Source organism: Elgaria multicarinata, chromosome 12, assembly GCF_023053635.1.
Source record: "Elgaria multicarinata webbii isolate HBS135686 ecotype San Diego chromosome 12, rElgMul1.1.pri, whole genome shotgun sequence".
Taxonomy (NCBI): Eukaryota; Metazoa; Chordata; class Lepidosauria; order Squamata; family Anguidae; genus Elgaria; species Elgaria multicarinata.
The window spans coordinates 3,963,434-3,991,390 of NC_086182.1; the positions used below are offsets into that span (position 1 = coordinate 3,963,434).

Below are 27,957 nucleotides of genomic sequence, written 5' to 3' on the forward strand. Positions count from 1 at the left end.
GAAACTATTGTGCTCTAGAACCAAATACGAGACAGATGTGGGGATGGAGCTCCAAAACACAAAACCCACCTTCTGAAGCCAAATCAAGATGGTGCTGGAGGGCAGCCCTTGGGCACTGCAGCACATCATAGAATCATAGAATAGCAGAGTTGGAAGGGGCCTACAAGGCCATCGAGTCCAACCCCCTGCTCAATGCAGGAATCCACCCTAAAGCATCCCTGACAGGTGGCTGTCCAGCTGCCTCTTGAAGGCCTCTAGTGTGGGAGAGCCCACAACCTCCCTAGGTCACTGGTTCCATTGTCGTACTGCTGTTAGTCAGGAAGTTTTTCCTGACGTCCAGCCAGAATCTGGCTTCCTGTAACTTGAGCCCGTTATTCCGTGTCCTGCACTCTGGGATGTGTCCAACGCCCTGGTTTTAAAAAATAAGCAATTTTTAAAAAATCTATTAATCAAATAAAAATCCATAGGGTCAGGGAGCCTGGTGGAGGCCAAGAGAGGAGCCAACGGGCACCATGTTGGAGGCCTCAGCTGTAGAATTTGGGTTCAAGTCAGGAGAACGGCTCTCCCTTGCTTTAAGGGCCAATATTAGGGCTGTTCACTAGTTTGCCTGCACCCCACATGCTCACTAAATGCATGGCAGACGGAGCATCCTGCCCATTCGCCTCACCCCTGACCTTGGTGAGCCCGACAGCCAGGCCCCATCATGGCTGCTCATTATATTTCCAAAAACCTCCCGCCGAGTTGGGAGACAATAAAGAGGTCTGCCACATAATCCACAAAGCCAATAAACATCTCTTCCCACTTGAAGAGAGTGTAACCACAAGGAACTTTCCTCTAGGCAAAAACTATGCAAACTAAGCAAGACAATTGTCCTTTCAACAAAAGGGAAAGGCTTTTCCGTGAGCCACTTTAACTTCAAGGAGGCTTGTTCGGAAGAAGCCTTTGGTGAGAAGCTAGTTGGGCCAATCTCCTCTTGCCTTCTTTTAGCTCTGCCGGAGTCTGTAGCAGACTCTAGGATCAGCCAACTCCTAAATCCCCCCTCTGAAGTTTGCTGATTTCCCACCGTCTGTGAGTTGTTGATATTTTCACTGATAAAGTTCTCTGCCATGTAACCAAGAATTAGATGAGAGAATAGTGGCTTCCCTAAGCTCCTACAGTGGGATCATGAGTTGCATTTGAACTAGGCACTTCACATTTTGCAGTTCACAGCCTGTGTGGGAGTGCTCAGTTGCCAGAAGGCCTTGTAGACAAGGAATTGACGGATCCATCCATTTTGGTTTCTCCCGGTTTCTTATTTTAAGTGTGGTTCATCTTGGACTCTGAGAATTTTTTTAAAAAAAACCCATTCACATGATAATTCAGAAAAAATTTTGTGGGCATTTCTCCTAATAAATGCACTTTGCTTTCTACACGCATTTTTACAAGCAGTTTTCCTAAAATAATGCAATTTTATGTCCTTTCCCATAATATATGGATGACTGTATGTGGTATTTTAAGTTGGAGAAGTTGATTGCAAAATTCAGAGAAGTGTGAATTTCAAAGGATAACTGACTTTTGCTCTCATAGCGGTTCAAAAGTATGAAGTTAGGAAAGTTCGCAATACATTGCAAACTGAATGGATTTGCATCTCTAAGACTGGTTGACTAATGATTGACTAATATGGCACATTTAGAGTGACACCTTTCATTCTTCTTTTTTTTTTTTGGATAAAAATAGAAATGTCATCAGGTGCATTCTTTATTTCATTTCCCCCCTTTATTTTCATATGCAAGGGATTGATCAACATCACAATTCAACTTATCATTTCAATCATGGCCAAAGAACCGGCATTTCTTTCAACATCTTTTGAGTTATTGACTCCCATATTAGCGATATCAACATTACTACTTTAGCAACATCACGTTTACTTTAAATCACACTACTCCGTTTCTCAAATGCTATTGTCGATGCCCTAGTTGCTCCCATTAATATTCCGTCTATCAAACACTATTGTCGATGCCCTAGTTGCTCCCATTAATATTCCGTCTATCAAACACTATTGTCGATGCCCTAGTTGCTCCCATTAATATTCCATCTATCAAACACTATTGTCGATGCCCTAGTTGCTCCCATTAATATTCCGTCTATCAAACACTATTGTCGATGCCAATCACAATCTACCGTTTGTCAAAAACTATCGTCAACGCCATAGTTGCTCATGTTAATATCTGTATTGCCAACCTGGTGATCTATCAATTACTTAATGCAACATCAACCCTGAAAATTAGACTTCACCGATAAATGTAAGTATCAACTTTCACTACATTATCCCAAACAGTGAAGGCTGGTGCCTCTGATGCCAGAGAGGTGGAAAATCTGCTCCAGATGTGGAGTACCATGCAGAGCTCCTTTAGAGTTCTGACTGAAACCCAGAGCAGGTTCACCACCCCAATGGTACTGGTGACACCAGCCTCCCATTGGGCTTGGGAGGTCACATCAAGTTGGATAGAGTAGGTGATATCACATTGCTGGTTAAGTTGGGAGGTGTGTGTCCAATCTTGGTTAGAAGAGGGAAATGCCTCCGCACAAGTTCACATCCAGAAAGAGTAGCCTCACCCCTGCACAGCCACCGCCACTGACTGCTGAACCTAAAGGTGAACAAAAAATAGGTCAGTCAGGGAGGAGTCCAAAGTGCCTCAACAATGAAATGATCTCGACTTCCAACATGTAACACTGATCCAACGGGAAAGGCCAATCTAACACATCCCAGATGGATTGCAAAGGTGGGAGGCACTAGCTGCATTTTGTTTGGCATGTAGCACCACCCTATGCTATCCAACCCTGTTTGGAAGTCAGTCAGGCTTTCTCTCAGGTGAGTGCGTGTCGCATTGCAGTCAAGGGAACAGAGAGCCGTTGCCCTCTTCTCTTGCATTCAGCCCCTTAACTCTCTTAAGAGGTGATTGGTGCTATCAACGCCAGCAGCACCAACAATCTGTTGAGTAGCTAGGCATTTAAAGCAGCACATGGACAGCCCAATGCTGCACCTGTCTGTGGATTGGGGCCTTTATTTTTTACTGTTTCTTTGTCATGAGAGAGATGCCATTGGAACAGATCATCCTGCGATCCTTGCGACAGCGGGGCAGGGGGCTGGTCGTCCACTGACTTCCGTAACGCATCTTGTGATGTATGGCCCTCAACACCCGCAACCCTCTAAGGAGAAGTGAAATGAATTGGTTTACAGATCTGAGCTTCTCTTCCTAAATATAATGGGGGAATCAATTTTCCCTGTTGATAAGAATGAATTTCTTGTTGAATAAGAATGAAAGAATTTCCCTGTTGATAAGAATTATGACCAAACTCACTTTGGGACTCAGTAGCCCAGTAGGTATTCAGGCCTCCACAGATGGCTTGGATGGGCCCTCCGAGGCTAGCAATGTTTCTGATAAGCGTGCGAGAAATCTGATAGTTTCTGTGAAGGGAATGCAGCGGTTGACCCTGCAGAGGGAACAAAAAGGGAGTTCTGGAACATCAGTCCTTTGTAAGGGTTTTGCTACGTACTTAAAAGAACAAGAGGACGGGATGATAGGACACAAATTTGCTTCACATTTGCATATATTATTTTATAGGTATATACATCTCCTGTTTCAACTATGTTGTTTGGGCTTAGGGTGTCTTTAAATGAGTGCTTTATAGCATGCTCATTACTGGCCACTCACAGGTGTTCGTGGATCATTCTGACGACACCAGCAGCCTCCTGCTCCATTTTTCAGTTTTAGTGTTAAAAATAAAACCTCAGAAAACCCAACCCTTCTGGGATATATCGATATTTGTTGGATTTCCCTGTTGTGTGCAAGCAAAGTTGCGCCCACTAGGGGGTGCTGTCCCATTCAACTGCATTGAGGCTGTACAACTCACATGGTCGTTGCTCTCTTCCTCATGCAATTACACCTCATTGCAGGAGCGGAAGAGAAACAGTAAAGGAACGCAATTTCTCCATGTCTGAAGGAGCTCATAGACTTATCAACCTTAGCTCCCACTAAATGGTGAGCTTCTTCAGCAGCCTGCCTCAAAGATAAACTACATGCTATGAGAAATACATAGCGTGCAGTTGACCTTCACATTTTTCTTAGCTCAGTGGAAGTGTGCAAAGCCCTGATCTGAATGAGTTTCAACCTTCCCACCTTAAATTTCTCCCCTTAAATTTGCCCACCTCCCCAGTCTACACACAGCAGGAAGAAGAAGAAGAAGAAGAAGAAGAAGAAGAAGAAGAAGAAGAAGAAGAAGAAGAAGAAGAAGAAGAAGAAGAAGACCTTTATTGGCACTAGTGGAGTTTCTTTACCTTTTACTTAACCCCTGCAATTACACTGTACAAAAAAGAATGCAAGGATCACATATAAAGAAGGGCTGTGCACACACACACACATCCGCTTCGGAGCCCCCAAAGCAGCCCCGGTTCGGCTCGGGGGTGCTTCGGGGGTTGCCCAACCCGCCTCGGCGCTGAAAGCTGAGGCGACTTGGACTTTTCTGGGTGCTGGATGCACGGCCGGCACCCAGAAAAGTCTCCCCTTCCCCACTTATCTGGTGTCTCCGCCATCTGGCAGATTCCACTGCCACCAATGCATAAGACCAAAAGTAGGCTGTGGCCTACTTCGGCGACAGTGGAAGCCACCGGACACAAGGACAGCTGCGGCGAACAGCGGAGGCATGTAAGCTCCCTTCCCTGCTGCCGCCGCCGTCCACCACCACTGCCGTCCTTGCGTCAGCGGAAGCCACCACATACAATAATGGCGGCGTCAGCGGACGGCAGCGTCAGGTAAGCCTCCCCTCACCCTTCCCCACTTACCTGCTGCCTCCGCCTCCACTGCGGCAGAGGTAGCAGGTAAGGGACCCGCCAAGGGCCAGCTCCAAAGCTCCAAGACGGCCCGAAGCGTCAGAACCAATTGGCTTCAGCCTTGTAGGCGCCTTCCAACTCTGCTATTCTATGATTCTATGATTTAAGCTGCCTTGGGCTTCGCCAGAACCGCCTTGGAACCAAGCCAAGGCCCACCTCGGCCCGTATTCGGGGCCTCGATCCGAGGCGGAGCACAGCCCTAGTATAAAGGCATCCAGTGCTGTGGAGAAGCAAAGAAGCTCTTTCACACCTCCCATCCACCGGAGAGGGGCGGGGGGTTGGCTGTCCAGCAGACTTGATTTGTGCCCCATCGGAGTTAGAGGGGATGAGCTGCTTTATGGGTTCCCACCATGTCTTGAGCCAGCCCGTGATTCAGTATCTCCGCTAAATACCTCGTGGATCATGTCGTCAAGCTGTGATAGGCTTGGAAAAGTTTGCCGATTCATCCTGGACACGACACACGTCCTCTTGTAGGGCATGTGGTAAACTATGAGACCCTGCGAGATACAAGGGCAAATATGAGCCAAGAGATGATTCCCCTCCCAGTTATTTTTAGATCTCACAAACACTGGCACTTCTGGCTGGGGATCAGCATTCAACATTAGGGCTGAAATTCTTCGTTCGTAATTTCATTACAATCAAATGGTACGCCAGTGCTGTACTTTACACAGAAGGACAGGTAGTACTTTCTCTCCATTACCCAGCCAGTATTATTGATAATGCAGGAAAATCCTCACTGCCTCTGCCTCTCCTATGCTTCCTTTCCATTGTCTCCCTCACTAGTCAATCTTGGTCGCCTTCCCATCAAGGTCGCCTTCCCATCCTTCCCTCCATGTGAGCAGCTAGGGAGGAGCAACCGAGTGATGTCTGAGATTTCAGGACTTCCCAAACATGGTCTCGCTGCTCGTCTTATGACCCATTCACATTCCTGTTTGTGATCACTGCATGCGCTAGACAAACAGAAAACCTGTGCAAATAGAGCAGTGATTGAACAGGAGATTTGTGCAAGTTTCCCCAAATTTGTGCAGATTTCCTTATATTTGCGCAAAATTCCTCCATAGACTAAAGCGGGGATGATTCAGTCCACGGATGAAATTTGTGCAAATTGAACAGGGAATCAGGAATGAGATGAACACGAGCACACGTCTGATGATTTAGGAATCTTTTTGGCAGCCCTGCGGTCTTGCTTGTGTTTGGAGCTTCCAATGCGGCACGCGCTCGCAGAATTCTCAGACATCCCTATGAGCAGCTCTGTAGAGCTGTACGTCCGTATTTGCTCCTGTGGAAAGTGGCGAGTTCATGCTCTTAGACTGTAAGCTCCTTAGGGCAGGGACCACTGTCTTTTGCTTATAGTAAGCTACCATTTGCATGGATGATGCTATTTCAATAAAGACAGTTGTATCATCTTGGCAAGAAACCAGCTTTGTGTTTCACTGCGATTTATCTATTCTCAAGTCAGGCACCAGCCAGGGACGACGGCCTCACCCATCACTGATCAGACTGCCCTTCTCCTCCTTGCTGTCATTCCTTGTTATCACGAATTCGTTCCCTCTGGGCACAATCCCCAACTCCACCCTGAAGGAAAGAGCGGGGGAGTGAGCAGCAGGACGGGGGCAGGGGGCAGTGAGGGCACCGAAGACCACCACCAGCAGTAACTCTGACCACCACTCACTTGTCATCAGTTGATACCACAGGAGGAGTTGGGGCATTTGGGGAGAGGCAAGCTCATATTTTAAAGAGGACCACTGAAGGCGTTTTTTCCAAGGGGCCTCAACAATCTGGAGTTGGCATAGCGTACTCTCATTAATTTCATAACCTACTAAGCAGAATTGTTGGTGTTGTTTATTGTTTATAGTACTTCTACTTTGGTGTCATGTCTTACCTCCAGGGCTGGTGCCAGGCTATTTTGCGCCCTAGACAAGGTGAGCTACTTTCACCCACACACCCACACACACACCCACACACACCAAAAAAAAATAAAAATGCCAACTTTGATTTTGAAGAACAGATGTTTCCTGAAAAAAATAAGCACAAAACTTGAAACTGCTACATTTATTTTAAAGTGCAAGAAATACATCATGCCAATTATAGCAAACAAATTGGAAAGGAACGTCTATGGGTCTAAAATGCATTATTTAATAGGAATATCACCTCCAAATCATCCTCCCCAACTCACAAGCACACACACACACACACTCAGCATCACTCACTCCAAACACACACACGCATGAACACATGCGTTCATTCAAAGACCCCATGATACACCCCATTCACCCATACATTCTCTCTCTCTTCCGGGCACGTTCTGGAAGTCCAAACATGGAGCCACCCCACACCCACTCCAGCGTCCCTGGCTTTGCTTCAGCTGGGCGGGCGCAGGGCGCCATCTCGCCCGCCCAAGTCCAGCTGAATCCGAGGGCCAGGCCGGCTCACAGCCAACACGCTTGAGTGCTGCACTGCACCCGGCGCCCCTCTTAGCTTGGCGGTCTAGGCGGCCGCTTGAGTGGCCTCTATGGTAGCACCAGCCCTGCTTACCTCATAAACTTTAATGTGAAGTCTATGGCCAGGCTCAAGGGTAGGCATGGCCAAGGGCCCAAACTCTAGCCCAGGCCCATTGACAAGCGCTCCCTGGAGTTGCTGCTGCTGTACAACATGGCAACCTGCTTGTCCACTTTCCTGTGAGCAGCAGGTGCCACGGCCTACTTGCTCACTGGCTCTCAAGCAAGCAAGTGGGAGGAGAAGGAGGAGCAAGAACAGCTGGTGACAATGGTGGAGAAATAGTAGACTGACTCACGGATGGAGGGGGCCCATCGGGGCGCCTTGCTTGGGGGCCGTCCAAAACCTGGAACCGGTACTGTTCCTGATTAAATTGTCAGCTTTAGGGTGGATTCCTGCATTGAGCAGGGGGGTTGGACTCGATGGCCTTGTAGGCCCCTTCCAACTCTACTATTCTATGATTCTATGATTCTAATGTTTAAATAACACCATTCTCAAAGAAATTGCACTGCCTTTACGCTTGGAGTCAGAAGTCAAGGTGCTGGTAATGTCATTTAAAGCCCTAAACAGCTTGGGATCTCGATACCCGAGGGAGCGTCTCTCCCTATCGATGCCTGCACGAGGCTTGAGACCTGCTGGACGAACCCTCCTTCACGTCCAACCAATGCAAGACATGCATTATGGTGGGACAAGGGAGAGGGCTTTCTCTGTGGTGGCACCCTGGCTGTGGAATGCCCTCCCCTTGGAGGCCCGACTGGCACTGGCTTCATTTGGGCGCCAAGTTAAGACGTGGCTTTTAAACCAAGCCTTTGATGGCTAAAATTCACTAAGCTTGCACATAGTTTTAATTAGTTTAATTGGTTTTTACTGCTTTTAAATTCTATACCGGTTTTAGCTTGATTAATGGTTTAATGTGTTTTTAGCTGTGTATATTTATTGTTTTATATTGTTTGTATGATTTTATCTGTATGCTGCCCTGAGATCCCAGTGACATAGGGTGGGATACAAATGTTTTATTAAAATAAATAAATAAATAAATAAATAAATAAATAAAATCCATTCCATATTGTCAGCCTTTCTTTTCAGAGGAATGAGCTAATGAAGAATGTTCACTGTGTAATGGGGGAGAAATAAACTGCCAGGGGGATTTAGCAGATGTGCCAGGGGTGCTGAGGTGCATCTCCCCGCCACTGGCACCAGAATGTCACCAACAGAGTGAACAGCAATGCAGCTGAATTGCTTGGTTTGACACTTACGTTGTTGTAGTCAACAATCGCATTGGTTGAGTGCATTCCGGAATAAATGTTAAAAGCAGCAACGTTGATGTTATGGTTGATATTCACCGTCTGGTAGACCGTTCCTCCATTGTTTCCCTTGTTTATGAGCTGAACAGCCTAAAGACAAAAGACTTTTGTCAGACTCTTTGGGAGAGGCGGATCTGTTGAGCTGGAGATGGCCAGGGACGGAACCAGGGAAGCAACTTGAATTTTCACTTGAACCAGATCAAAACCTGAGGCACTATCTGAAAATCACTGGGGAACCAAAGCTGGAGCAATAATGGGGAGGGATTAACCAGCCGCTTCTTCCATCCAGGTTTCCGTGATATGTGACAGGTCAGCCTTTAAATCCAATATCAAATCCCCAGATTATTGATGTTTTCCCAGCAACTGATCTGGCATTAAACCGCTGGTGGGAGGGAGTCTTGCCTTCACAGTCACCAAAGCTTCCTTGGCTACATAACAGCCCGAAGGGAGGGAAGGACAACCAGGGCCCTGTCTAGATGTCGCACTGAAGGCGCATGCATGCGCCCCAAGTACGACCCCAAAACGATAGTGTAGACTACAGCCAGAAGAGATGGAGGAGGAGGCGGCTGGGGAATCCGGGCGCGTCCTTGCCGCCGCTGCCTCCCCGCCGGCGTCCTGCTGCCGGGGTAAGAGCGACCCTGGTCGGAGAGCTTGACGGAAGCCGAGCTCTCCGACCCGGGTCGCTCTTACCCCGGCAGCAGGAGGTCGGCGGGGAGGCGGCGGCGGCAAGGACGCGCCCGGATTCCCCAGCCTCCTCCTCCTCCTCCGTCTCTTCTGGCTGTAGTCTACACTATCGTTTTGGGGTCGTACTTGGGGCGCATGCATGCGCCTTCAGTACGACGTCTAGACAGGGCTCAGGGCCCTACCTCGGTTTCCCTGAAAGGAAAGAATCCTGCCCCCTGCTGGATATTACTTGAATAGCTGCCCTCAACCCCTTCCCACTTCCTCACTCTCCAAGGCACATCTCAACGGCCCACTTTGGATCAGAAGCTCAGCTGACGACTTACATTGTTTGCAAAACTTGTGTTCGTGAGCAGCCCCAAGAAGGCGACAGCCAGAATCTGCAAAGCGGGATAAAAATGAGAGTGTTTAACAGGTCTTGTTCTTTCAAGCCAAATTCTCACCACAAACATCTCCTATTCTTTTTCATTTCCTACTAAAAGCCACTATGAATTCGAACAGAATTTTGATGTTTATCAAGTACTATATTTTGCATTGGCTAAATACCATGGTTCTTCTTGATTAATGAAACAACATGAAAGGACAGTTGCTCTGGATCCATTCCAGAGTAGCTTTGTTTTTTAAATTACCAGATTTGTACCAGAATCAGAAATTTAACAAGCAAGATGTTTTTCAAATCTGTAGGCTGGGTTAGGTCAAGCAAGCAACTTTCCTCCTACTCCAGGGATGGGGAAGTCGTGGCCCTCCAAATGTTGTTGGACTGCTACTCCCATCATCCCTCACTACTGGCTATGCTGGCAGAGGATGATGGGACTTAGAGTCTATACATCTGGAGGACTCCAGGTTGAGGAAAGTTTGCCTTCTACGTTGCTAAATGCTCAACTCTGACTCCTGCACTCATTTACTCTGCAATCACCTGTCCTGCGCTGTTTCAAAAAACAGGAAGGTTTCTGTGTTAGGAACTCTTACCCGCCCCCCGCCTCGCCCCAATATAAATGGACTGTAAACTGTTGGTAACAGTTCGAAATGAGGCCCAGGAGTTGCAGTGTGCAAAACTAAAGATGAGGTTCATGGACTCCTCACTGGACTTATAGAATCTCTGGTTGTTTTATTCTTGTTTTTTTCATGGATCTATGGATCGCAATAAAGAAGTATGGAATCTCTGGAGAGGGGAAAGAACCCCGGTGGAAGAGCTCAGCGAGCAGCACCGAGGGTCATCAAGGCATTCCCAAAAGGCAAAACGGCACATGGAGGGGGAAGCAGGTGCTGTCTGTGGTGCAGCACCTGAACTTTACAGTCCCATCTTTCCGGGGCTGGGGGGGACTAAAATCCCTGCACAGTCTGTATCTTCTCCAACCACATACATATGAAATATCCTCGGATTGGCTCAGTTCTTGTCGGCATCTCAGGGCAACTTGGCCCCTTGCAACACCAGAGCCTTACATCCAGCTAACATTGAAACAGACAAATGTACTTACAGGTGTCTTCATTTTGGAATCTTAGCCAAGCCAAGTAAGACGAAAGGATTCATCTGTGCATAGCTGAGGTGCATTATATACGAAGCTGTGAGGTTAGGCATATACATGTACCTCCAGTTAAATATTTATTTTTCTACTTTTGGATGTATGGGAAGCTAAAGGGAAAGCTAAATATTTTTCTTACATATTTACTTATGAGATTTGTGTCATCTCTTCATATGGTCAAACATGAGGACCAGGAAGCCCAGTACACGGTAATTCCATTTCTTTGCAGTGTTTTCCAATCCTTCTCTGTTATACTCCAATACTGGGCCCCTATCAAAATCTTGAACAGGAGATTTAATGCAAGACTTTCCAACCATTATAGCCTGTCTCCTAGGGTGACCATATGAAAAGGAGGACAGGGCTCCTGTATCTTTAACAGTTGTATTGAAAAGGGAATTTCAGCAGGTGTCATTTGTATATATGGGGAACCTGGTGAAATTTCCTCTTCATCACAACACTTAAAGCTGCAGGTGCCCTGCCCTCTTTTAAATCTGGTCACTCTAGTATAGCTCCTGCACCTTTAACTGTTGTGATGAAGAGGGAATTTCACCAGGTTCTCCATATATACAAATAACACCTGCTGAAATTCCCTTTTCTACGCAACTGTTAAAGATACAGGAGCCCTATCCGCCTTTTCATATGGTCACCCTACTGTCTCCAGACGCGCAAGCATAGCGGCTCTCTACTCTTCATGTTTGCGAAGCGGGCACTGGTCTGGCCATCTTAGGCTTTAGCTAGACCAAACTTTTACCACGGATTGGAGGAGTGAAGATCTTGCATTGTGATTAACGCGAGATCCCTCCTCCATTTACACGTAAGGCGCGACGACCTCAGGAAGAGAGGCGTCACGCCTGCCATTTTTTATTTTCTTAAAGCGACATCAGCACACGAACATTTTTTAAAATTTAATTTGGTTTCCCTGTTCCCCCCACCCTAACCCCGATGTGAGCAGTGCTCTTGCGCGGCTCCCAGCTCCGCGCGAGTAAGCGTGCGGAGCCGGGTCAAACTGCGGAAACGAGCCTCATGTTCCATGGTCTCAGGCTCAGCCCGGGGCCATGGAAAAACCGGGCCCAAAGGGGAGGGCTCTATCCTGGGGCGAGGGAGGGATGATCCCTCCCTGATCCCAGGATCCTCTGTGCGTTATGTGGACGCACAGGGACGATCCCAGGGTTTGCCCCGGGATATAGCCTGGTCTAGCTAAGGCCTTAGATTCTGTGTTTACATTGTTGGATTCTTATTAAGCTGATGGTGGACAGTTCTCCAAAATGTGAACCAGAGACCTCACCACACTGGTGATCCCCTTTAGGACTAGTCTGATCACTTTCCCTGATATTTCAGGTTTTTTTTTTTTTAAAGAAATCTCTAACTCTTTTAATTCCCTCCGCACCGAACAGGCAGGGCAGCCCCTCTGCAAGCGGGATGACATCCTTGCTCGGCCAATCAGTGTGGCACGAAGGCCAGCCCTGAGCGCAGCCTTGCAGTTAGGCTGTCTCCGCCAGCAGGGAAAGGTGAGCGGACAGAGGTGGCCAATTAGGGCGCATTTGGGGGAAAGGGTGCAGTGAAGGGGGTGGCCCAGCCTCCAGCTATGCCCCCTGCCCTCTTCCCATGTCCTGAGAACGGAAGCATTGAGTGTTGGCTCTGTAATTGGTGGGGCGTGAGACTGAGGACATGCCTGGTGAGTCCGCTGAGCACTATTTACTCCGAGAAGGAAAAGAAACCCAGGTGTGTTTGTTGTCAAGGTGTTGACTACCAGCTCTGTGGCTCCACTTCTGGGGGACGATTATGAGCCTCGAGCAAATATTTGACCCAACTGGAAAGAAGTGCTCTGTTTACTCAGAAGTAAGTCTCTCTCTGTTCAAGGGGGTTTGCTCAAAGGTAAGCATGCATTGGATTTTAGTATGACTTGGATATAAGTGCAATTGAAATCAATGGGATTTACTCTTGAGTAAGGAAATCAAGCCTGCTTCTGATATATTTAAAGAATTCTTTATTGCTGGCCTTGATGTTGTTAGTGATATGCTCTCCAAAAAATCCCCCCCATCTCTTTTTGTCTGCTTGCATTACCTTTTTGCAAGCTTGAGCTCCCTTTTGATTTCCTCACTTGGGCAAGACTTCCATTTTCTAAACAATGCCCTCTTTTCTCAAATAGTTCCTTTAGTACTGCTCGTTAACCATGCTGGTGACTTCTTGGACTTGTTCTACCTTTCCTAATCTGTGGTACACATTTTAGTTGCATTTCTATTATTGCACTTTTGAGTAACCTCAACACATTTTGAAGGGATTTAATTCTCTTGACTCCCCCTTTCAACTTCCTTTTCACCAGTTCCCCATTTTAGAAAGTCTCCTCTTTTGAAGATAAATATGACTGTGTTGGACCTACTGGATTATTTTTCACATAAATATATATTAAATGTTCCATATATTCTGGAAATAAAATTCTGCAAGAATTTTGGATTCTGACATTGTCAGTACCGCTCAGGTAAATAGTCCCACAAATCTAGGGGGAATTTGGCAGGGTAGAATTTCAAGAATGTTGTAGTTTAAGTAGAAGATTTCTAGCCATGGAGCTTCCTAGGTGATCTTGAGGGAGGCCCTTCTCTCACAGGCTTGAGGAAAGGATAAATAGGAAAACTTCTCAGTATTGTGGCTGGAGTCAGGAAATGGAAGAAACATGACAAATAAACAATTAACACAGACTTGCTAATTCTAGGCACATTTTTAATTGGCAATCAATCTTAATACACTACTCATTTTTCTATGCTCCAAGCATAAAAACAGAAAGACATGAATAAAATCCAATGTCAGAAGAGATCTTTAGCTGAGGAATAGACAAACTGTCAAGTAGCAGAATCTGGAGATTTCTTAATAACCATATGCTTCTCCACAAAGGCTGATGCCCACGATCCATAAGATATTAGCTTCAATACAGTCTCCACCGTAGAAAGGAAAGCTTGGTCCTGAAAAGAAAGAAATTGGGATAATCAAACTAGTCTGATGTAATAGTATACTAATTTTGTCACTTGGACAGAGGACAATGCATTTTGGGGCATCTGAACTTTTTATTTATTTATTATTGCATTTATATCCCAACCTTTTTCCTCCAAGGAACCCAAGGTGGCCTACATAATCCTCCTCCTCCTCTCCATATTTTATCTTCACAACAACCCTGTGAGGTAGGTTGGGCTGAGAGTCTGTGACTGGCCCAAAGTCACCCAATGGGTTTCCATAGCTCAGTGGGGACTAGAACCCGGATCTCTCGACTCCCAGTCCAACACTTTAGCCACTACACCTCACTGACTCTACCCCAGAAACTAGTTAAAGGTACAATCCTACGTATGCCTGTTGAGACAGAAAAAAAGGCTTACAGCTCTCAACATGGGAGGGGGCATGCTGGGAGATGTAGTCCTCTTTTCTGTTAAACATTATTATTATTATTATTATTATTATTATTATTATTATTATTATTATTATTTATTTATATAGCACCATCAATGTACATGGTGCTGTACAGAGTAAAACAGTAAATAGCAAGACCCTGCCGCATAGGCTTACAATCTAATAATTAAACATGCATAGGATTGCACCTTAGGTTGATTTTATTCCCGTTTAACTGCTGTGCCTTCCCCATCAGTGGGACTGCTGTTGAATGGTTCTGCTAGTATTGGAGGGAGGATGCAGTGATGGTGCTGAACAGTGGATAGACAGTCTCTCAGGGTTTCAGTCTGAACCCCCACCCTCCACTCCTTCACTCAGTATAATGAGGCTGTGGATGGGACTTGGGATTTTGCTGGAGGCTGGCCTTGATCTTTGTTCAAAAATGTCTGCATGCAAAATTCAAGAACTGAACTCCTGAGCATGTTCTACATTGCTGCTCCAGTGTCTGCCATCTCCCCCCCCCCCCGTTACCATCATGACACCACCCAGAGAGGGAGAGACTCCTCCTCCTCCTCCTCCTTCATCATCATCTTTATGAGCAGCCCAAAGGGTCCTCAGCTCTGTCTGATGTATGCTAATCCAAACAGCAAGGGAATACAAAGGAGGATTCTCACTGGCTGCAGAAATATCATGGTGGCCCCTCCCAGTGGAGATCCATCAAAACCTGGTCCTAATCACTTGCTGGAAGAGCGGTGAAACTGTTTCGTTTGGACTAACATTTAATTGTCACAATTATGCCAGTACAGGGCAATTTAATCATCCCCAATTATTTCTACAAATACAATCTGAAATCATATGTTCAGGACACTTATTGGCAACAGTAGATTTTTTGTCAGAGAAGGATTTTCAAAATTGCAATTTTGCATGTTAGTTTTGGTCATAGCTAACGTGCAATTGTCTGACCGGGGGCATGTCTTGACGCGGGGATAGCCCCGGGATGGATCCACAGTTGCGCTGTGTCCTTTACATCATAGAATCTTAGAATCATAGAATAGCAGAGTTGGAAGGGGCCTACAAGGCCATCGAGTCCAACCCCCTGCTCAATGCAGGAATCCACCCTAAAGCATCCCTGACAGATGCTTGTCCAGCTGCCTCTTGAATGCCTCTAGTGTGAGAGAGCCCACAACCTCCCTAGGTAACTGGTTTCATTGTCATACTGCTCTAACAGTCAGGAAGTTTTTTCTGATGTCTAGCTGGAATCTGGCTTCCTTTGACGCAGCAGCCACCACGGAGCCATCCCAGGGCATTCCCCCGAAGCTCCAGTTTTAAAAAGTCAGGGACCTACCCTGACTTTTTTCTTTGACGCATGGCAACGACAGCGCATCTTCGTCTGTCGCCTTGCACTCGTGTTGCAATGGAGGCGTGGCTGGCTGATGGCAACGCCTGATTGGTCGCCATCAGCCAGACAGGAAGGAGGGAGCGGGCCATCGAGCTGAATGGCTGCCTCTGCACCTCCTCCAGTGTGGGGAGAAGGCCACCTACGCTGAACACCAGCCGCGACGTCAATGGTGCCTCCTCCTCGCTCATTCCTTCAGCTTCCTCACTGGATCTGCCCGGCAAATGAAAACAAGAGGGCCGCGGCTACAGTACAGCTTGGCTCTGCCGCTGTTCAAGTCGCACACAAGTCCCCTCCCATTAATGACTACAAAACCCACGCTCGCTCCTTGGTGTGGGGATTACCCCCAAGGAGGTCAAATGTGGGGTGGGTCGCAGTGCTAATGCACCCTCGTCAAGACACCCCCTCATTGCTATTGTTCAGCGTCCTCTCATTCAAATAGCTAACTTGCTTATAGCACTTCCTTGGGATGCTGCTAGGCTGTTTCTTATTAACGTCTCCATTCAGATAGTCACTCTGGCTTGCTGTCTATTTATACTTAGTTATTTATTACATTTATATACCGCCCCATAGCCGAAGCTCTCTGGGCGGTTTACAACAGTTAAAAACAGTTCATCTGTCATACCAGATGCGGGTCAATTATTTTCTCTTCACCGTTTGAGGGAATTAACTTAGTTGCCCTGCATCTCCACATTCTTTCTTTTCACAGATCTGAAATTACTGATCACAAAGTTGTTGCTACATTTGGGACAAATCCACAACTATAACTTTGGCTCCTGAGAACAAAAATCAGAAGGATTCGTCATATCCCCAATTCTATTATACCATTTGTTGTGGTGGTTGTTTTATTTTTTGCTGCTTTCCTTGTAGTTTTTAAATCTTGTTAGTTATACATGGTTAGATCGAGACCTAGCACTCCTTCACACCTATTTCCCCCCCCCCCCTGGTTTGCCTCCGTGTTTTTTACCTCCATTTCATAAGCACATTGAGCTAATGGTCCTTTCCATGTGGGTTTGTGGTGCACTGTGAAACCTCCCTTTCACTTGTTTGCTCTTCCATTCCACTGCCCCAAATAGGACAGCAATACACAAAGGCTTAAGGGCACATTAAATCCACTTGGGGAAAATAATCCAGACTTTCCCAGCACCAAAATAATATGCAAAATGGAGGAAAAGAGGTGAAATGGGTGCAGGACAGAGACGACATCACGTGAGTCCATCATGTGAGTCCACTAGATTCCAGACGTGGTGAACCGCTGCTGAGATGGAGCTCCTAGTCATGCTTACGGTAGACCCAGTAAAATCAATGAGACTTAAATGAGTCATTCCTAACTTGCCCCAATTATTTCAATAGGTCCGCTCTAAGCATTGCTAGGTCTGGATCCAAGACATTGTCTTGAAGAATGCTAGAAACCTAATAAATCAAACAGGCAACTAAATCATCATGCATATACTTTATTCCTGATGGATTGTACTGTTGTTTATATAAGACAGGTGGAGGAGCAGCAACCCTCCAAACCCCTGAAGCAGAAAGACTCTCGCTGCATTCCACAAACACCGCTGGGTTTACGAAAAGCTGTGAAAAAGTGTTACTCACTTTTAACTTCATAAGCAGCATAGGATGGAATCCCTTTGCACAAGGCTTCAATATTCTTCCCATATGGACTCAAGTTAGTAATCCTCTTGGGGGAAACTGTGTAAGCAATGTCTTTGCGGGCAGGTCCTTTAGTAGGATCTTGCTAAACATTAGGAAACAAGAAAACAGCAGGATAAAAGACAGGATTCAGTGGGTCAATGGACAGAGTAAATATGCTGTACCAGAAAGATCTCATTTCACATCACTTAGCCATAGGCTAGGTTCACACAACATGCTAACCCACCCAGGGTGGGTTGTTGCTGAACCACGGTGTCTGAAAGCAGAGCATTTCCCACAGGTTGGGTTATTGTGTTGTCTGAACACAGGACGTTTTCTGCAGGGTTGCTCATTAACTCTGCGGCATGGCTTGTTAACCATCCTGAACAACCCAACAACAAGCCATGGCTTGTTCGAGAAAAACAAACCACACTGTATGATTAACAAGCCAACCTGCAGAAAACGTGCTGTATTCGAACAATACATTAACTTACCTTGTGAAAAATGTGCTGCATTCAGGCAAGACAATAATCCATGGTGAGTTAGAGTGTTGTGTGAAGCCAGCCTATATAGACTCAAGAAAATCATGTTCTACCAACAAGTGCTACATCTGTAAAATGGGAATAAGAGCAACTTACTAGGCCGATACTGAAAAGCATCTTGCAAATTAAACATGCTACATTGTGAATGGTGTGTAAGGTGACTTGCTGTTTAGAGCAACTGTGCAGATAATTCTTCAAACCGAAATAGTTTGTGCAACCTTTAACTAGCCTGCCTGCCTGCCTACAACACCCCACTCTAAGGGCCAAACTTGACATGGTTCAAATTCCACAGGTTAATTCTGCTTTGCTTTGTGTGAAGAAGTTTTTCCTTTTATCTGTCCTGAGTCCACCACCCTGAACATTATTATTATTAAGAATCTGAGCAAAGTAGTTAACAGAAACAAACTTACAAAACTACAATCAAAGAAGAAACAATTTAAAATTCTTACAGGTGAGCAACCTATAAAATATCCACAAAACTACACAATGGAAACAGGACACAAAGATGAAGTTTGTGGTTGAGCAGGATCACATGAGTGCAGACAATTTATGTATCCTGGTCCCAAACCAGTTTGGGCTTTAGAAGCGATAAATGGCACCTGGAAACAGACCAGAAGCCAATACAGCTGACATAACCAAGGCATTGCTTGCTCCCAAAAAACTGGTCCCAGTCAACAGCTGAGTGGCTGCATTCTGCAGTAGCTGCACTTTCCAGATGGTTTTTCAAAGGCAGCCCCAAGTGACGCACATCACTGGAGTCCAAACTCTTCCATTTTGCGTCACTTAACTCAGAACAAACTCCATGACCAACAGTATACAACAAGGATCTTCTTGGACTTACCTGCTTCTCTCTAATGGCTTGTGGAAGAGTGGTAATATCGGGTATGACAGCTTTATTCATTTTGACAACAACACAGGATTTTTTGGACATTATCCGGGTTGCCATGAAGCCCTGTCCAAGCAAAACAGAAATAGTCAGCCATGAATAACTCAAGAGAAGAGAAGAGCGGCCATTCTGTGGGACAACCTCTCAAGTACTTGACGAGTGCTATCATACCACCCCCACCCACCCCTCAAGGTTCCCTTCTCAAGGCTAAGCATGCCTAGGGCTTTTTCAGACAGGGCTTTAGGGTGCCTTCAGCTTGCCTGGTTTCAGGATTTTCTGGACTGCGCACATGAATTTGTCAGACTCCTACCGGCCTCCCACATAATTCTGTGTTCCCCTTGCCCCCGCTTCTCCCATATTTTCTCACAACAGGGAAGAGCTGTTAATTATTTTCTTGCCTGCCATGTTGAGCAAAACAAACAAACCCAGAACCAGTGGCATAGTTGCCTGATTCTGGGAGTTTGTGTTGTTTTGAGGAGGTGTGGCTGTGACGTGAACTGTAACATGACTGGAGGTGGGGGTGTTTTCATGGCTTCATGTCTCCCTTTGCCAAAGCTAAATGCACTGTCTCCTGTCTCTCTGCTGCGTTAGTCCACCCACTCCCCAATACACACACAGAGAGAGTTATGAGGTGTTTGTATGGACGTTGTTGTTGTTGTTGTCGTCGTCGTCGTCGTCGTCGTCGTCGTCCATTCCCGAGGAAGTGCACAACTCTGGAAGATTAGAAGTTCACTGCTGTAGTGTCCTTCATGCTTTCTGGTTTAAAATTCATGTAGCTGGGGCTTATTTTTTTACTCCCACATTCCCTTCATGCCCTGCCCGCCTGCCTGCTGTTCACCTGCCAGTATTTTGCCCATTTCATAGCTCTTGTTACAAGAATTTTAAACTACCAGGGTGAAGAAAGCCTCAGCAATGAACCTTTGATCTTCCAGAATTGTGCAACTCCAAGGGTATGAACAACAAAACCAAAAACACCTCAACGCAAACAATGTGTGTTTTGTGGGGGAACAGCAAAGGATGGGCACAGCTCTGGCTTCAGTCTCCACCTACTGGAGTGGACAGAAGGTAGCAGGACGTGGTGACTATTTCCCTCAACTTGTGTAAAATTTCATAGCAATTGTATTTGCAGTTTACAATGGACACGTATGATTAGTGGCACTAAGAGCCATGCATTTGGAAGACCCCCAGTTCCTTCAATCTCTCCTTGTAGGACTTACCGTATTTCTTCAATTCTAAGACACACTTCCCCCCCATATAAACATCTCTAAAAATGGGGTGCATCTTAGAATCGCGGGTACGTTTATTATTTCTTAGAATGAAAGCTTCTTTTCTGTTGGTGGTACTGAAATTAGTGTGCGTCTTACAATCGATGGCGTCTTAGAATCGAAGAAATGCGGTAGTTTCTTGTCCCCTGATCATCTTCATTGCCCTTCTCTGAACTGGTTCCAATTTATCTGAATCCTTGGCCGGATCTACACTACTGCTTTAAAGCGCTTTATAACAGTTATAAAGCACTTTAACTGCTTTAAAGCACTATAAAACTGTTATGAAGTGCTTTAAAGCAATAGTGTAGATCCGGCCCTGCTTAAAGTGTGCTGTCCAGAACTGGACATAGTTTTCAAAATGACGTCTCTCCATCGCAGAATAGAGTGGAACTATCACTTCCAGTGATTTTGAAACAATGCTTCTATTGATGCAAACTAAAATTGCCTTTGCCTTTATCGCAGCCACATCACCCTGTTGACTCATAATAAAGGCAGTAGGGGCTGGGGGCTCCAATGTCAGTGGGGCGGTGAATCCCCTCCAGGTACCAGTCAGAACCAGTCAGAACTTGCTAAGGAGCTATGCAAGCTGGTCTGTACCAGATGAGTAGAAAGGCCTGATGGAGGTTGCTGTTTAGTTATTATTTATTCAATTATTTAATGTATACCCTTTTCTGTCAAAAAAATGGCATTCCAGGCAACTAACAATAAAAACTGGAAATGAAATCAAAATCGTAACTACAACATAGCATAAAAACAAACTAACTCAATTAAAAATGCAGCAGCAACAAAAGAAAAAAGCAGCATCAATTAAAAAAAACCCAAAACCTTCAGACCAGTTTATATGCCAAAGGCCAGCCTGAATAAAAATATTTATAGGCCTGCTGTGTCTACTTAGGTACGTGCCGGGATCAGAGTCTTAATTAGGGCACTTTCCCTAAGGAAAGGAAAGAAAGTTACTTTAAAAAAATAAATAAATGGAAGGTTCAACTTGTACAGAACAATTTGCAATAGGGTGTACAAATAAAATAAATGCCTAAAGTGCGTACATGCAAATTAAACCAGAATTCAGGAGGCATGGAACGCAGGGCGGAGCAAACCAGAGGAGCAGAAAAAGAAGAGCACAGAGGAAATGTTCCCGTCCCTAGTTATTATAAATAAATGAAAAAGCTCCTTACAGTTTGGTAATCCCAAATGGTGTTCCAGGAGTTCCAGCCATTATTATTGTCAATGTTCACCACCTTCCTTTTATTGTCAATGTTCACAGACTGGTGGGATCTTCCTCCAACGTTTCCCTGGTTAACCTGGTTGACATTCTTGAGAGGAAAAGACAAGGAACAAAGAACAAGAAGATCAGGATTGAAGGGTTCCAGATTTTTCAAGTGTCCCAGGTTTTTAAAACCCTGCAAATGACTGCTCTTAAAAGCACAAAATATAACAAACGGTGGACCACTTGTGGGTCTTGTGCAGCCAGCTCTCAGGCAGGCTTCCAGAGTTCAGCCTCAAGCATCTTTCAGAGTTCGTAAGTATTTTGGAAGAGCGCTGCATGGAAGGTTTGGACCCACATTTTACCATCACTCCAAATCTGGCAAATTGGGCAGCCCAGCCAGAGATCAAGAACCGGAGCAGGGGGAAAGACAGGCGCACACAGTAGTGAAGAAGTGGGAGAAACACACACAGGTGGTGAGGGAACTCAGGAAGAGGGGGAAAGACAAGAACTCTAAGGAGGAACAGGACCCAAGCCCACAGTGCATTCCAAACTTGGGGGTCAGTTAGGTGGAGCTGCTGTCTGTGCACCAAGTGACCAATTCTGGCCAGAGGAAGGGACGGCAGGGAACCCAGCCAGGAGACAGCAAGGGGCCCTGCAGACACCAAGATTGACAGCTATGGAGGTGCTTTGCCTCTCTGCTCCCCATTCACACTGCCTCAGCATTACTGAGCATGAGAGAAGGACTAAGGGACCACAATGGGGGGTGGCGGGTGGGACACTTAGCCCACGATCTGAACCACCCCAAGACATATGAAACATGGATTGTAAGAAATGACTGATACTCTGTGGTGGAACTGCCCGTTGTATTGGAAAATGCTTGATTCCCCAAACATGTGCTTGTGCAGTTACTGTGAAGGCAGGGGCAAGGCAGGCATTTGCAGGGAAGGGCTGGCATCACACGTGCGAAGTCTGTTTGTTTATTCATTTCACGGACCTTTAAACCATCTAATGTTGATGGCAGTTTAAAGGTCCATTAAATAAATAAATAAATAAAACTGTCTCAGAGCCCAGGTATGAGTAGGGAGGGAGTAAGCGGGCGGCACAGTTAAGAAATAAATAGAAAACAGCCAGAAAATCCATTTGCAGGGGGGAAGCAGTGAGGAAGGCCCAAGCATCACACTTGCCAAGTCTTCCAAGCAATGTGCTTTTTATCCCTCACATTAGCACGACAGGTTTGCCTCATTAGGAGGGATTCCACCCCAATGCTAATATGCATAAACTTAAATTAAGATCTGCATGATATATAAAAGTAGTCCCAAGACACTTCCAGCTGCAAGTTTCTAAAAGAAAAGAGAAACAAAAACGAATTGAACTATTTTAATGAAAGCAATGTCTATAATTCCACACAGTACTTACATCACCAGCCGAGACTGAGGCTAGTAAAACTCCCAGAAGTGCAGCGGTCAGAATCTGAAATGGAATTCAGAAGAATATTAGCATGAAATGGCTCTTGATAAAGAAAAGCTAATTTTTAGGTTTTGAAAATTAGAAACGGACTTGAGATTCCAGTACATATGAAATTACTTGAGACTAGAGGTGGAGCTAGAGGGATTCTCGAGATGCCTCAATTTCCAATTTGCATGTAGGAAACAATTTTCAAATTTTGACATTCAAAATGCCTCTGGTAGCACTTTGCATACTTAAGAATTTTTCATTTGTTAAAAAGACTGGAGGTTGTTGGTGTACGAGGGTCGCTTATATGTTATGGATTAAGGTTGATTCCAGATTCTCCATGAAATCATGGAGCTATGCCATCTTTACCTCCATAACAGATTTTCTCTGGTAAGAAAAGAGACAGAAGAAGTGGTGGGAAAACACAGAAGGGAAAGTCAACAACATCTGGAATCCGCCAAAAGTTCTATGAATGAGACAGAAACAAACTTCAAAGTGATCTTGATAGGCTGGAGTGCTGGGCTGAAAACAACAGAATGACATTTAATAGGGGTAAATGCCAAGTTCTACATCTAGGAAATAGAAACCAAATGCACAGTTACAAGATGGGGGATACTTGGCTCAGCAATACTACAAACGAGAAGAATCTTGGAATTGTTGTAGATCACAAGCTGAATATGAGCCAACAGTGCGATATGGCTGCAAGAAAGGCAAATGCTATTTTGGGCTGCATTAATAGAAGTATATAGCTTCCAAATCACGTGAGGTACTGGTTCCTCTCTATTCAGCCCTGGTTAGGCCTCATCTAGAGTATATACACAATTCAAGAAGGACGCAGACAAGCTGGAGCATGTTCAGAGGAGGGCAACCATGATCAGGGGTCTGGAAACAAAGCCCTATGAAGAGAGACTGAAAGAACTGGGCATGTTTAGCCTGGAGAAGAGAAGATTGAGGGGAGACCTGATAGCACTCTTCAAATACTTAAAAGGTTGTCACACAGAGGAGGGCCAGGATCTCTTCTCGATCCTCCCAGAGTGCAGGACACGGGCTCAAGTTAAAGGAAGCCAGATTCTGGCTGGACATCAAGAAAAACTTCCTGACTGTTAGAGCAGTACAACAATGGAATCAGTTCCCTAGGGAGGTGGTGGGCTCTCCCACACTAGAGGCATTCAAGAGGCAGCTGGACAACCATCTGTCAGGGATGCTTTAGGGTGGATTCCTGCATTGAGCAGGGGGTTGGACTTGATGGCCTTGTAGGCCCCTTCCAACTCTGCTATTATATGATTCTAGGACAATGGCACAGCAAAAACATCTTCGTGAAACACCTAAAACCAATAGCCCAGCATGGTTGCACTTAAACCCTTGGAAATCAGTGAGCTTAAGTTCACCAGTGCTGGATGGCAGCTTAAGAACATACATGAACATATATGAACATGTCTATTTCAATGGCTGTGCACTCACCATGTATGTGCCAGGCGAGCTCACCAGGTCTATGTGTGATGGAACTGATTCTGGCAGCAGTTTCAAGCAGAACACTATGCCCTCATTTGTAACATTTGAACATGTACCTCTATGTCAATTCTCAAATTATGGGGAATAGATTTGTAATTTATCCTAGGAATTCTTCTCAGTCAAATATCACTCTAATATCAACATTCTAACAGTGAACAGTGTAAGACTCGAAATTTACAGTGGCCACCGCTAGACCTCAGGTTTATCCTGGGATCATCCCGGGTTCGCCCCTGCCTGAGCACTGGATCCCCTGTTTGTCACCTAGGTGAACAGGTTTGACCCCTGGACGATCCAGGGATAAACCTTAGGTCTAGCTATGGCCACTGTTGGACTGGGACACTTGGCCATGGAGCTCATTGGTGACTTTGGGCCAGTTACTTTGGGCCAGTTTTAAACTGGTTTAAATATTTTACTGTACCATGGAGTCATTTCTCAGCCTCCTTCCTCAGTCTGTAAATAGGACATAATAGCAACATATCACACAGGGAAAGTGTCAGTGATGATAAAAGAGATCCAGAAAGAAGATTTAGGGATAAAGTTGGATCTCCAGCTAGATGGCTATGCTCTAGGGTTTTTTGGTAGAAAATTAAAGATGTCTATACTCACAATCAGCTTCATTTTGTTGCTAGAAGGAACTCAAGACCAGCCAGACTTCAACTCTTCTACTTTATATACTTAGGTTCCCAAAGACTAGGTGTGGACAGGCCATTGAGATAGGGCCCCTTATCACACTGGAATTGTTCCCCCTCATAGCTGGCACAGTATTCCTGGGACACGTACACAGTTGACAGGGGAGTTGGGTGACACCCTACAGATAAGCTACATGAAGCTGATAAAAGATATAATCAGTATACTTTTTGATAGCATTTGATGACAAAGAAGGCATGGGTAGGAGGGGTCATATTATTTTTTAAAAAAATGCTTAACTAAGACGGCATTAATCCCACAAAATAAACATAGCTCCATTAGTAAACTTGGTGTGTCGAAACTCAAGTAATATTTCAATGTCTCTGTTGCTCAGGGTTGACAAAAATAAATTATTAGATGTCTTTATTTTCTACTGCATTTCAAGGTTTAAGTTCAGTTGCAAAGTTCTTTCCTTTAAGAAATGATCTGATTTTAAAGCAAACATGAATTTGATATGAAGAAGCAGGTGAAACCCATTTGTTAAGCCAGACATGGCCAAACCGATGCCCGTGGGCTCTAGCAGCTTCTGCCCACACCTTCCATGCCAGATGGGGCGAGAGAAGCCCCCTCCCCACCCAAGCAGGGGGAGAAGAGAGCTCTGACTGGGCCACATCCATGCTTTCAAACAGCATCACTCTGGGTGTGGGTGGGTTGTGAGAGCCGTGTGGGTGGGTGTAAGAGAAGAGCACTGTGGATGTCCTGTGCAGTGGGTCTGAATGGATGGAATGTGTGTGTGTATATATATATATATATATATATATATATATATATATATATTTGTATGCACTTTTTTTATTGGAGAACTGCATTGCAAAATTTGGAGAATATTGAAGGAATTCCTGATTACGTATTAGTTTGAAAGTGCGAAATTAGGTAAGTATTTACTAAAATGCAAACCAAATTAGTCTCTCCCACATCTCTAAACTCATCCTGAGCTGCTAGAATACAGCAGCTTACAAAACCAAACATTTTAACCCCTCCAAAGGGGTCAGTTGTCCTGTTGCCACATTCAGTTTAGGAATAAACTTTTAGATCTTATTGATATAGGGCGGGATATAAATGTTTTTAAATAAATAAACAATAATAATATTGGACCCAGAGCCTAAAGTGAGAATGATTCTGTCCTCTTTCCACCCCCGCCCCCTTATAGCTTTATTGCCACTCCTGTCAGTATTCCTCAGAACTGTGTAAGAGGAAAATTTTCTTAGAATCAAATTATTTGTTAAGAAACCTCCCTGCTAGATTGTGCTCCATGTTGACAAAAGGGTGCCTTCAATTTGGATCCTTGCATACCTTGTGCACTGAAATATCTTGAGACAAACACTGCAGGGCAGATCGCATTGCTTTATTATCCTCTTCTCTTCAGTCAGAAGAAAGAAAGCGTCCCCTCAGGTCCCTTCCGCTGGTCATCTCAAGGGCCGTAGGATATTGTGCACCCTGCCTCTTCTGGACAGAGCGGGAGGTTTGTGGGCGGAGGAGATGGTCAGCTATTGGCAGCCTCCTTGTTTAGGTGACATTGCTCCTTTGCCAGTGTGGTGTAGTGGCTAGAGTGTTGGACTGGGAGTTGGGAGACCCGGGTTCTAGTCCCCACTCTGCCATGGAAACCCACTGGGTGACTTTGGGCCAGTCACAGACTCTCAGCCCAACCTACCTCACAGGGTTGTTGTTGTGAGGATAAAATGAAGAGGAGGAGGAGGAGGAGGATTAAGTATGCCGCCTTGGGTTCCTTGGAGGAAAAAAGTCAGGATATAAATGCAATAAATAAATAAATGAGGGCATGTTGTTGCAGATGAGAGGCCTTGTATCTGATGGATTTAAAGCTGTCCCATTCCTCTGACATATCCCCAACAAAGTGGGGAAATGAAGCCTTTCAGTGGGATAAAAATAAAAGGGTAAGGTGTGGCCAAAAAAGTGGGGGGATGACAGAAAACCATTTTTTTAAAAAAACTGTCCCCCACCCCCAACCTGGCCGGCATTAGCTTGTTTGGTGCAGACTTTGCAGGTCTTTGGATTTCACCACAGATTCCACCCCCCCTCTTCCACATTGGTTTGCTCTGCTCTTGTTTCTCGGTCCTGTGCCCCCTCCTCCTAAACTGTGGTTTAACTAGGGGGGGATCTACACTACTGCTTTAAAGTGCTTTAAAGCACTTTATAACAGTTTTGACAACTGTTGGGGCCCAGGACACACTGCATATACAGGTTTCAAAACGTTTTCAAAGTGCTTTAAAGTGCTTTAAAAGCAGTAGTGTAGATCCCCCCTAGGAGAATTTCAGTTCACTTGCATCTTTCATCCCTCTACCGAACAGATTGCGCAAACATGCAGTGATGTACATACACGTATGATTGCATCAAGATCATTTTTGTGCAGTGTTTTTGTAATGCGCAAATGTGCTCTTCACATTGGTTACAAAAAATCTCGATACAATGGTGTGTACAATCACATTTCAGTTTGCTGTGTACTGTGTTTTATCAGTCCACACTGAGGTGTGTTGGGGAGAGAAATGAATGAACTGAAGAGACTGGATGCTGTGGCAAAGTGTCCGTGGCCTGTAATAAAAACTAGAACAATGGGGAATTCTTAGTACATTGGTTCTACTTCAGAAACCAGGCTTGGTAATTTTGACTGCCAAAATCCTGGAGAAATTTGGCTGAGGAGAATTTCAAAAGCATCCCTGATTAAGGCCTGATTAAAACATAGGCTAAAGGAGCTGCAAGCCAGGGCCTCACTGCCTTGGTGGGCCAACAATGTTCTAGACATACCAGCAGCATTTATTTATTTATTTCTTGTATCCTGCCCTTCTTCCACAGAATGGTTCACAACATGATCACTGGGCTGTTAACAGGAAGAAATACTGAAAAGCCATAAAAGATCATAGAATCATAGAATAGTAGAGTTGGAAGGGGCCTGTAAGGCCATCGAGTCCAACCCCCTGAAATATCAGCACCTTGAAAATATCAGCACCCTTAAAATCACAGTACTTAATATACAGTAAAACAGCAGCGACAAAATCTCTCTAAGACCACACCTAAATACACTTTAAATCAAAGTCCAAATGCCTGAACAAATAGAAAACTTGACGTTTGTTTGAGGAGTTCCACTGTGTGTGGGCAGATCCGATACCACCTGGG

At 45.2% G+C, this 27,957-nt stretch overlaps 2 protein-coding genes across 2 annotated transcripts; both read right to left on the reverse strand.

The window, feature by feature from the left end:
* Positions 1-2,541: 2,541 nt before the first annotated feature.
* LOC134407584 (gastrokine-1-like) lies at positions 2,542-11,547 on the reverse strand. The gene is made up of 6 exons (XM_063139454.1): positions 11,527-11,547; positions 9,678-9,731; positions 8,623-8,760; positions 5,263-5,367; positions 3,333-3,474; positions 2,542-2,618 (listed from the first exon to the last, which is right to left on the reverse strand). Exons 1-6 carry the CDS (start codon positions 11,545-11,547, stop codon positions 2,542-2,544), a joined length of 537 nt encoding a protein of 178 aa, XP_062995524.1.
* A 2,189-nt stretch (positions 11,548-13,736) lies between these two features.
* Positions 13,737-23,004, reverse strand: LOC134407585 (gastrokine-1-like). Its single transcript, XM_063139455.1, has 5 exons — positions 22,999-23,004; positions 21,146-21,283; positions 18,661-18,771; positions 17,242-17,383; positions 13,737-13,831 (listed from the first exon to the last, which is right to left on the reverse strand). The coding sequence occupies exons 1-5, from the start codon at positions 23,002-23,004 to the stop codon at positions 13,737-13,739; spliced, it is 492 nt and encodes a 163-aa protein (XP_062995525.1).
* Between the last annotated feature and the right edge of the window lie 4,953 nt (positions 23,005-27,957).

What these genes read in the sequence shown, in the direction of transcription:
- LOC134407584 (XM_063139454.1), bottom strand. Translation starts at nt 11,547, where the DNA reads ATGCTTGCGCGTCTGGAGACA. An exon ending in TGCTTGCGCGTCTGGAGACA is followed by an intron (nt 9,732 to 11,526) that starts GTAGGGTGACCA and finishes CCCGCTTTGCAG; the next exon opens with ATTCTGGCTGTCGCCTTCTT. An exon ending in ACACAAGTTTTGCAAACAAT is followed by an intron (nt 8,761 to 9,677) that starts GTAAGTCGTCAG and finishes TTTTGTCTTTAG; the next exon opens with GCTGTTCAGCTCATAAACAA.
- LOC134407585 (XM_063139455.1), bottom strand. An exon ending in CCATTTGGGATTACCAAACT is followed by an intron (nt 18,772 to 21,145) that starts GTAAGGAGCTTT and finishes TTGCTTGGACAG; the next exon opens with GGCTTCATGGCAACCCGGAT. An exon ending in AAGCCATTAGAGAGAAGCAG is followed by an intron (nt 17,384 to 18,660) that starts GTAAGTCCAAGA and finishes CCTAATGTTTAG; the next exon opens with CAAGATCCTACTAAAGGACC.